General features: G+C 45.2%; 1 protein-coding gene across 1 annotated transcript in view; it reads right to left on the bottom strand.

Annotated features, from left to right (window-relative positions):
* The window catches only part of inpp4b (inositol polyphosphate-4-phosphatase type II B), a gene marked incomplete at both ends in the record, with an annotated part of 73,170 nt that overhangs the window by 21,575 nt on the left and 39,986 nt on the right, over positions 1 to 11,609 (bottom strand). Inside the window, one exon of the mRNA XM_080836375.1 lies at positions 1,294 to 1,593. Coding sequence (XP_080692501.1) covers positions 1,294 to 1,593 — 300 coding nt within the window. The remainder of the gene's footprint in view (positions 1 to 1,293; positions 1,594 to 11,609) is intronic.

Raw genomic sequence — 11,609 nt, 5'->3', positions numbered from 1 at the left:
ACAGAGAGGAAGGAGGAGGAGACAGAGAGGAAGGAGGAGGAGACAGAGAGGAAGGAGACAGAGAGGAAGGAGAGAAGAAGGAGAAGGAGACAGAGAGGGAGGAGAAGGAGACATAGAGGAAGGAGAGAGGAAGAAGGAGGAGACAGAGAGGAAGGAGAAGGAGACAGAGAGGAAGGAGAGAGGAAGGAGGAGGAGACAGAGAGGAAGGAGGAGGAGACAGAGAGGAGACAGCGGGGAAGGAGAGAAGAAGGAGAAGGAGACAGAGAGGAAGGAGGAGGAGACAGAGAGGAAGAAGAAGGAGACAGAGAGGAAGGAGGAGGAGACAGAGAGGAAGGAGACAGAGAGGAAGGAGAGAGGAAGGAGGAGACAGAGAGGAAGGAGAAGGAGACAGAGAGGAAGGAGGAGGAGACAGAGAGGAAGGAGAAGGAGACAGAGAGGAAGGAGAAGGAGACAGAGAGGAAGGAGGAGGAGACAGAGAGGAAGGAGGAGGAGACAAAGAGGAAGGAGAGAGGAAGGAGGAGGAGACAGAGAGGAAGGAGGAGGAGACAGAGATGAAGGAGAAGGAGACAGAGAGGAAGGAGAAGGAGACAGAGAGGAAGGAGGAGGAGACAGAGAGGAAGGAGGAGACAGAGAGGAAGGAGAGAGGAAGGAGAAGGAGACAGAGAGGAAGGAGAGAGGAAGGAGGAGGAGACAGAGAGGAAGGAGGAGGAGACAGAGAGGAAGGAGAAGGAGACAGAGAGGAAGGAGAAGGAGACAGAGAGGAAGGAGGAGGAGACAGAGAGGAAGGAGAGAGGAAGGAGGAGGAGACAGAGAGGAAGGAGGAGGAGACAGAGAGGAAGGAGAGAGGAAGGAGGAGGAGACAGAGAGGAAGGAGAGAGGAAGGAGGAGGAGACAGAGAGGGAGGAGGAGGAGACAGAGAGGAAGGAGAGAGGAAGGAGGAGGAGACAGAGAGGAAGGAGGAGACAGAGAGGAAGGAGAGAGGAAGGAGAAGGAGACAGAGAGGAAGGAGAGAGGAAGGAGGAGGAGACAGAGAGGGAGGAGGAGGAGACAGAGAGGAGACAGCGAGGAAGGAGGAGGAGACTGAGTGGAAGGAGAGAGGAAGGAGGAGGAGACAGAGAGGAAGGAGGAGGAGACAGAGAGGAGACAGCGGGGAAGGAGAGAAGAAGGAGAAGGAGACAGAGAGGGAGGAGAGAGGAAGGAGAAGGAGACAGAGAGGAAGGAGAGAGGAAGGAGGAGGAGACAGAGAGGAAGGAGGAGGAGACAGAGAGGAAGCAGACATAATGCAGCACTTGCCCATTCCTCCTCGTCGTACTCTTTGTGGTGCGGTATGGAGTTCTGGCGCTCCAGCGGTGCTGCTGCCGGCGGCTCCTCTTTGGTGGGTGTCTGCGCTCCGTCCACATTGTTGCAGACGACGGCATCTGGCTGCGGGCCCATCTGGCCTGGATGGCTGGGCGTCTGGGGCCGCAGGTGCAACGGTGTCTGGTTCTGGGTCTGGTTCTGGGTCTTGGAGACATAACCGGGCCTCGCAGCGTGCAGGGCCAGCAGAGCACTCTTCACCAGCTCATCCTTCAGAGCGTGCACAAACTGCTCCGTCTGAGGAGAGAGAGAGAAAGAGAGAGAGGGGGGGGGGGGGGGGGGGGTTGAAACTCTTATAATGTTTATTGGACCACACTCAACCGTTACATTACTGCAACCTTATAACACATAATTCAACATTGACAACTTCCCAAGAGAGAGAGAAAGAGAGAGAGAGAGAGAGAGAGATGTATAGATAGAGAGAGAGTGGGACAACGAAGTACGGAGAATGAGAGAAAGCATCCAGACTAAGTAGAGACAATGACAAATAGAGAAAATGGAGACACAAATAGGAAGTAAGATGAGAGCTACAACATTATTTTAAACCAATATAGAAAATCCAATGGACACACATTCTTCTTCCTCCTGTTCAGAAAGTAAACTTGTTATCAAAGAGAATGTAGAGCTGTGTGTGCGTGTGCATCGGAGAGATGAGGAGGGGAGGCAGAGGGGAGCAGGAGAGAGAGATGAGGGGAAATAAAGAAAAGTAGCGACAAAGAAAGACTGTGAGAGATAGAAAGGAGAGGAGAAGAAGAAGCAGGGAAGAGAAAGGAAGATGAACCTCCTGACTCGCATTATGGCAACAGCAACAACAACAACAAACAATTCAATTACACCTCAGCGAGGCCTCCGCAGAGGAAGGAGAGGAGGAGAAAATGAGAGTGAGACAGAGAGGGGGAGAAAGAGGAGTGCCTTTGATCTCACAGTCATGCGCTACTGTATGCTGACTATCCTCACCGGGGGCCGAGGCTCAGTGGAGGAACTGATAAGGGCTCTCAAGAATAATTGAGTTAGCATTCCAATAAGCTAACCACTGAGCCCATAACACACACACTCTCACACTCTCACACACTCACACACACACACACACACACACACACACACACACACACACACACACACACACACACACACACACACACACACACACACACACACACACACACACACACACGCTGCTTAGGGGTGGAGAGAGATAGAATGAGAGAGGGACATAGGGAGTGAGAGAGAGAATGGTTGCAAACATTTGTCACCAAAACAAAAAAAATGCTCTAACCCCATGTAGGACGAAACAAGTAGGAGATATGAGTAAGAGAGCAAGAGAGAGTGAGATAGAGAGAGAGGACAAGGGCGTGAGAGACAAGGGTTGGCAAGAAATACATTCAGCGGGAGACGAACATGGATTGATGGTGTAACTGCAGGGTGCAGCGCTAGAGGATGCCGAGGACGTATTTGAAAGCTTAACCTAACTAATACAACCTCACAGTCACTCTGCTCTAATGATCTTTCAAAACAGACAGGTCTCCCTGTCACGGCCGACTCCACACGCACTGGGTCTGGATTCATTAACGACAGCCACTTTGACTTAAAAAGACAAAAAAACATGGCCCATTGTTTCCTGATTTGAAATGGCTGTCGCCAGAGAAGAGCTCTGTGCCTTCTGTGATGAAGATGGCGAGAAGCTCTCTCATGTTTAATTTAATTGAAGTGGGCTGGAGGCAAGCCGAATGGAACATCATTCCAGGCAGCTTTAGGCCCTATTCAGCTCCATCAAGAACACAGCCGGCCCCATAAGCCATATACAGTGGGCTCATTGCCTTCAAAAACCAAAACATTTCATTTAGGGAGATTAAGGCGTTCTCAGCTCCTGATAGACTCATCTGGAGATGAAAGCAGAGAAAAGAGAATATGCAGCGTGTAAACACCAAACACACACACAAACACACGCGCACACACACACACACACACACACACACACACACACACACACACACACACACACACACACACACACACACACACACACACACACACACACACACACACACACACACACACACACACACACACAGCATAGAAGTAATCAGAGACTGGTGAAAATAAAATAAAAAAACCCTGACAAAAGCTTGATGGAATGTGGGGAATGTGTCAATCCATATTCAAATTCAGCTTGGCTTATCTTTCAAATGTAATTTGAAATCTATCAGTCTGTTTATTATTCATTGCATTTGCTGGGGTGAATGAACAAAAGCAGGGCACACCATTCTATGCATCCTGTCTGTGACTGGTGAGGTCAAACACACACACACACGCACACACACACACACACACACACACACACACACACACACACACACACACTACTGTCTTGGGTTCTGTCTATATTCATTCCCTTCCTGTCCCTGACTTCCTTGTGGGCAGAAACTCAGGAAAAAGCAAACATTAATAATCTCTTATTCTTTCTCCCTTTTTGATTATTACTTTGGCTTGCATGCTATGCTGTGGCTTACCAGATAACCAGCAAATTTGCTTACCAGACAACCAGCAAGTGTAAATAAGTAACACCTTGTCCATGTTCTGGCATTCATTTTATAATTTGTGGCACAAAATCAATTAACTCCATGTTTACAGAACACACTCAGGGTTTCTGAGGGAAGCTGGAACAGGGTTATGATCAGATTTTTATTGTCCGACCAGGAGCACCATCACAATATCCAAACCCTTTCCAAAGGGTTTTCGACAACCAACAGTTGATGGCTCACCACTATAAATCTCTGCTTCTGAGCTTCTATTGAATGTTTTTCAGTGTTTTCCAGTGAGTGCCTAGTGCTCTTGCTCCTAAAAGCACCGCTAATCATTTAGCACTGGCCAAAACTGCTGCCTCAAGCACTGACAAAACCCCTCTGGCCGCCCCCAAGCTTTGGCTAGCGTTGTGCAAACTGCTGCCCCCCACCCCACACTAACCCCCCTCACAGAATGCCGGCACCAGGGCCTATCTGTTTGTCTGACTGGAGCTCTGAGCCTGTTGACAGCTCCTGGATCAGACTGACACAGCTAATTGGTGGAAAGTGCCATGCTGATTCCAGCGCTGTGTGCTGGATTTGCTTTAAGATGACTGACTGGAGCATCGCAGACCTCCCATGGATAGTAGAAGAGTGTTTGTGTGTGTCTAATGGCTGTGAGAGAGAGACACTGATACCTGTTTGACGGCAGTTCAAGCAGCAGAAGGGTGTGGGAAAATCAGCATGGCTTCAACTTCCCTTCCCCAGGTGTGCAGGGCGGGGAGGGAAGCGCCACTCGGGCAGCGTGGGGGAAAGCACAAGCTTGCATTCCGAGCGGAAGGCTTCACGGGCCATGGGTTTCCAATACGTGACGGATGGGACACCAGGGGCTTGTGAGTGAACTTTATGCAAGCTGAGCAGCCTGGCTACACACTCATAGACTGCTGAATGCAAGGGCACACACATACACATACGCACACACACACACACACACACACACACATGCACGCACGCACGCACGCACGCATGCACGCACACACACAGGCAAGCACAGGGTCATACGCAGGCAAGCAAACAAACACACACACACTGACACAATATTTCATACACATTCATGCACATGGATGCACAAACACAGGCATGCGCACACACACACACACACACACACACACACACACACACACACACACACACACACACACACACACACACACACACACACACACACACACACACACACACTCACACATGTGCACACAGACACACACACAAAGACCACCATCATCCCACACCAACACTCAGCTTGACATTTCAATCAGAGCTGGGTCAACCGCTGACCACACTGTTTCACTGGCGCTTCTTCTAATCACGAGGTGTGTGTGTGTGTGTGTGTGTGTGTGTGTGTGTGTGTGTGTGTGTGTGACTGTGTGTGCTTGTTGGAGACATTGATAGAGTGAATGTACCAATTAAAGCAGTTGATTGGGCCCCCGCTCTGCTGTGACACCAGCCGTCTCTCGGCAGCGAACCACAGACTGACAGGGCCAGATGGATTCCATTAATTACGCAGATATAAAAACAGCAGAGCCTATAAACCTGCCCAGCCTCAGTGGCAGCCAGGCTGAAGAGTCGCTGCTGGGGTCTACACACACACACACACACACACACACACACAAGACAAACACACACACACACACACACACACACACACTAATGAAGACATACTTGTCCTACACACACACATCCACACACATTCACATGGGCTCTCACTCACAGAGCACACACATACAGATACAAACACAGGCACACACAAGCCACACAGACACACGCACACACTTTACAGCTTTAATCAGCTGGAGCCTGAAGCTGCTGATGCTGCTGTGAGGAGGTAATCTGAGTGATGAGCTGCTGACAGACACCTGAGGCGGGTTCAGCAACACATGACAAAGCACCAGTTTACACCTGGGACAGTGACAGGACTGACAGGAGATGGACACACACACACACACACACACACACACACATACAGGCAAGACATATATCAACTACACACATGGCATGTGCAACATGTACGTATTAATGCTCACTTTTTAACACACAAACACTCACGCACATACATACACACACACACACACAAGCATATACGTAAATGTAACCAGACAAACATAAATGTGTCAATCTGAGGGTTCCTTAAGGAGCCCTTAAGTGTCTGCCTTTGGGCACTTCACCTGCGAGAGGCTGTGTTTATATTCAGATGATTTCGGTGCCATTAGTACTTGAGATGACTCAGCTGCGGTGGAACTGTATACCCTCATGGGAGAATCCCAACATCTAAAGCAGTGACCCCCATACCGATGTCAAATTCACATGGTGGCTAAGGACACAGGGAAGCTCTCCTCCGTTCAACTTCTCCTCAGTTAAACTGAAATGCTCAAATGTACCCCTCAACATAACATTTGCTGTGACAATGCTGCAATCTTTTCTCCTGAGCAGGACACACACACACACACACACACACACACACACACACACACACACACACACACACACACACACACACACACACACACACACGGAGGTAGAGAAGGTATCTCTAGGCCTGCTGTGCTGTGGAACAGGGCTCCTATCTCACTCCACCAGCAGGGCAAAGAGGACAGCAGAGCTGGGACTGCACACTTATGGTGCTTTTAAAGGAACATGCGGGGGGCGTTAAGAGAACCTGCAGGGGCTCTCAGATGTTGGGGTGTGGGTAGGCTTGAGGGGAGAGGAAATGAGTGATGGAGAGGAGAGAGGGAGAATGAGAGGAGATGAGATGAACAACGACAGCTGAAAGGCAAAGGCAATGTAAAAGACAAAAAGGAAACAAACAAACAAACAAATACATAAACAACCACGAGACCATGACACATTAGATGTTCCTTTCTCTTATAAGGAGAATGAAGACAGAAAAGAATTAAACAATAAAGACAATAGGGGAGTGAAGAGTACTTCTGTGTAAGTAGTAGTTGGAGTATCTTTCCTCAATACCAAAATTTCCAGACTATTTATCGCATGGCAGTATTTTATGTAACCTAATTCATAAAATGTAATGTAATTGTAATGTAATGTCATTTTATAATACAGCAAAATGTTTACATTAACATGGAGAAATGCAAAACATCAAATATATGTTGAAGCATAAAATAAATAAATACAAATAATAATACAAAAATCTATACATAAATATAAAAGAGGATAAAACACTTTAAGACTTTAATCTGTTATTTATTTAATATTGTTTTTCTTAAGTGGCTGTCCCTTAAATTATGGCAGGCTGTGACATGTCATGCTGCTGTTAGCATTTAAATTGTATGTGGTTTGACAGAGTCTATAATAGATTCATTTGGGATAATTTTTATATATTTTTTAGAAAATATATCTTTTATTTCAGTAGCTTTTTTTTGTCGCAATGTAACAGGAAGTGTTTTTCTCTTTCTACTTACTTTGAGCACTTAGGGACTGATTTACTAACAGGATTGCGCCCATTTCTGGCGTAAAATAGCGGTCATAAACATAAAACGGTATTTACTAAGGGGGCGCATTTGAGTAGAGTCGCATATTAACGCTTTGAGGGTGTGTCCTGCCAACAGGTGGGATGGCACGGAGACGTGGGTGGTAATGTAGGCGTGAAGCGCACTTTAATGGTAGGAGTGCGCCTAATGATGTATTGCGTAGTATTTAATAAACTGCCTGGCGAGCGCACGTCTCCGATTTGCGCGCTAATTCTCCGCCTCATAAAAGCACGTCTTAACCTGGAAGCGCATTTCCATTGAGTCTGAAAACGTTGATATGGCAGCAGTGATAACAGCAAGGCGAAGAAAGAAGACAGAGACAGCGCACAGAAATATTTTTTTCAACTCGTATAACACATTTTCAGTTAAGCGAACCACAAATCATTAGACGGTACAGGTTAACCAGCCACGCAATACTTCAATTACTGGACTAGATCAGAGAGACATCCAACCCTCCACCCAACGATCACATCCCATTCCATCAGTTGTTAAAACTAATTTGCAAATATTGGCCTCCGGATAATTTCAACCAGTTTGTGGAAAAGTGAATTCCTATTTCCACCGTCAACATTAACATTGACTTATAACTCACGTTGCCCCGCAGACACGGGAGAAAGACACTTCACTCTCGTTGCCCGCAGGAGCGAGAGAGAGAGAGAGAGAGAGGCATTGAACTCGTGCACACACACACACCCACACACACACAGAGCCATGACTATCGCTAGCTACCCATACAATGCCGCGAGTTTGGCTCTGAACGCAATAGACCCTTCCGCGACCACTCCCCAAAACGGTAACTGATCAATCATAGCAACGGTTACTAAGCTCGGGACCTCAGTCAAGCGAGCCATTTTGATGAATGGAAGTCAATGAGAGAGACGTCTGCTCGAGAAGAGAAAATGAAACGTTGCGCTTATGGAGTGTGTAATTCTGACAACCGTTATCAAAAAAGGCTGGAGGGAGGGGTAACATTTTATCCCTTCCCGAAACCCAAGACCCAGAGAGAGAAATGCCTGCTGTGGATCAAACAATGTGGACGACCCCCCCATCAGCTGAATGTCAGCAACGTAAACAGAAGCACCTACTTTGTTCCAAGAAGCTATGTCGCTAAAATCTGCCCACTGCATCGAAAACGTGAGAAAACCCTTGCTTAAAATACGATTCAGTTTTACCACCTTACATGTTTGCGTAGCGGCGACTGTGTAGATAATAGAACAAATAAACCTGTTAGCCTAAGCATTTGTCTGTCTACAAACACGGCATGTAATGTCGTGGTTGTAGCCTATATAAGCATATTGCAGACCCTTTTGCCTGCTTCGATCTGAGATCTTGCCGTTTTTCCAAAAAATGCTTGTGATTTCTTTGGGTAGAGCTGAAATTGACACGGTTGAAAACATGTTGGCACGCCATTCATACCAATGCTGAGAACCTGGGAAACGTGAATGCTTGACTGATATAGCAACCGTTGCTAAGGGGGGCAGAGTTTGCGGAAGGGTCCATTGTGGACTTTGAAATCGCAAACTTTCCGAACGTAATCGGAACCATTGATTGCACCCACGTCCATATACAGCCGCGGAAAAAATTAAGAGACCACTTCAAAATTATCAGTTTATCTGGTTTTACTATTTATTGGTATGTGTTAAAGTAAAATGTACATTTTAGTTTTATTCTATAACCTACTGGCAACATTCCTACCAAATTTCAAATAAAAATATTGTCATTTAGATCATTTATTTGCAGAAAAATGACAATTGGTCAAAATAGCAAAAATGATGCAGTGTCTTCAGATCTCGAATAATGCAAAGAAAACAAGCTCATATTCATTTTTAAACTACACAATACTAATGCTTACACTTAGGAAGAGTTCAGAAATCAATATTTGGTGGAATAACCTTGATTTAAAATCACAACTTTCATGTGTCTTGGCATGCTCTCCACCACTCTTTCACATTGCCGTTGGGTGACTTTATGCTACTCCTGGCGCAAGAATTCAAGCAGCTCGGCTTCTTTTCATGGCTTGTGACCATCCATCTTCCTCTTGATCACATTTCAGAGGTTTTTTATGGGATTCAGGTCTCGAAATTGGGCCGGCCATGACAGGGTCCTGATCTGGTGGTACTCCATCCACACCTTTACTGGCCTGGCTGTGTGGCATGGAGCATTGCCCTGCTGGAAAAAACACTTCTCAGAGTTGGGGAACATTGTCAGAGCAAAAGGAAGCAAGTTTTTCTTCCGGGACAACGTTGTACTTTGCCTGGCTGAGGTTTGTAAAAGACCATAAGGATTGAAAAAGCGGACTGGAGGTTCTTCTAAGTTCGTCTTCTCTGATGAGTCCGATTTCACAGTAGGTGCAAGACTCTCTGGCTTGTAGGCCTCTCCAGGTCTCCGTCTAACCATCAGACGACCATGTGTTGGGCAAAGCTGAAAATTGGACTCATCAGAGAAGACGAACTAGAAGACCCTCCAGTCCGCTTTTTACAATCCTTATGGTCTTTTACAAACCTCAGCCAGGCAAAGTACAACGTTGTCCCGGAAGAAAAACTTGCTTCCTTTAGCTCTGACAATGTTCCCCAACTCTGAGAAATGTTTTTTCCAGCAGGGCAATGCTCCATGCCACACAGCCAGGCCAGTAAAGGTCTGGATGGAGTACCACCAGATCAGGACCCTGTCATGGCCGGCCCAATTTCGAGACCTGAATCCCATAAAAAACCTCCGAAATGTGATCAAGAGGAAGATGGATGGTCACAAGCCATGAAAAGAAGCCGAGCTGCTTGAATTCTTGCGCCAGGAGTAGCATAAAGTCACCCAACGGCAATGTGAAAGACTGGTGGAGAGCATGCCAAGACACATGAAAGTTGTGATTTTAAATCAAGGTTATTCCACCAAATATTGATTTCTGAACTCTTCCTAAGTGTAAGCATTAGTATTGTGTAGTTTAAAAATGAATATGAGCTTGTTTTCTTTGCATTATTCGAGATCGGAAGACACTGCATCTTTTTTGCTATTTTGACCAATTGTCATTTTTCTGCAAATAAATGATCTAAATGACAATATTTTTATTTGAAATTTGGTAGGAATGTTGCCAGTAGGTTATAGAATAAAACTAAAATGTACATTTTACTTTAACACATACCAATAAATAGTAAAACCAGAGAAACTGATAATTTTGAAGTGGTCTCTTAATTTTTTCCGCGGCTGTATATTGTAGTGAACCCATGTCCCTTGTAGAAATTATTAATCTCGCCATGTACACATCTATATTGTTATAATAGACAGTTTATGCATTAATGCCACCAATAGCATATTCTTTATAATCGTGTTCTTTTAAACATCTCACTGTAGGTGATGGCGGGCAGAACAACAATATAGCAGCGCACACATTGAATCAGGTTCAGTGATTGAGCGAACGTGAACCAATACATATATATCTCAACCTCGCTGAACCTTCATTTTCTCTTCCTAAATAAATACCACGGAAAATGCGCAAAAACACCGTGCATTAATGTGCGACAGCAGTTTAAGCAGCGGTCGCAGTGTTAGTAAATCAGGGCCTATATAGGGCGGAGTAAACACAGATTGCCCAGCGCGATCTGGTTTGATAAATACTAGTGCTGTCAAACGATTAAAATATTGAATCGCGATTAATCGCATTTTTGTCATAGTTAACTTAAAATTAATCGCGATTAATTTAATCAAAAATAATCGCGATCGCAAATTTTACCTATTCTAAATGCCCCTTCAATTATTTTTTTCCATCATTTTTATTTTATTTTAATGCTGTTATCAACATGGAAAAGTGGATTGGCTTGCTTTAAGCAATGTTTTATTTTATTGAAAAACAACATTGCTAAAAAGGGCGGTACAAAATAAAATTATAGCTAAAGTGCACATTTAAGATAAACAAGGACTCAGCCTATAGTGCAGTTAAACCATGGTTTAATATTTTTTGCTGCCAGCTGCCTGTTGACATTTTCAGACAACAGTGAAGCTCGCTTCTTTTGCACAACACAACTTTTAAAGGTAAACTTTCTATTCAGAAGCTGTTTATCATCCATTTCGCTGTATCGCGCTCATCATTCACTCAAACGTGACGTTAGCCTACTACAAAGTTTGGGAGGGCAAAATAACGTTAATCTAAAAAGTTATTTATTTATTAATTTTTTTAATTTTAGTTTAATAACGCGTTAAACTGACAGCACTAATA

Source organism: Sprattus sprattus (genome assembly GCF_963457725.1).
Source record: "Sprattus sprattus genome assembly, chromosome: 4".
Lineage (NCBI taxonomy): Eukaryota > Metazoa > Chordata > Actinopteri > Clupeiformes > Clupeidae > Sprattus > Sprattus sprattus.
Note: the sequence above shows the minus strand (reverse complement) of the source record. Positions and strands in the feature narration are given on the sequence as shown.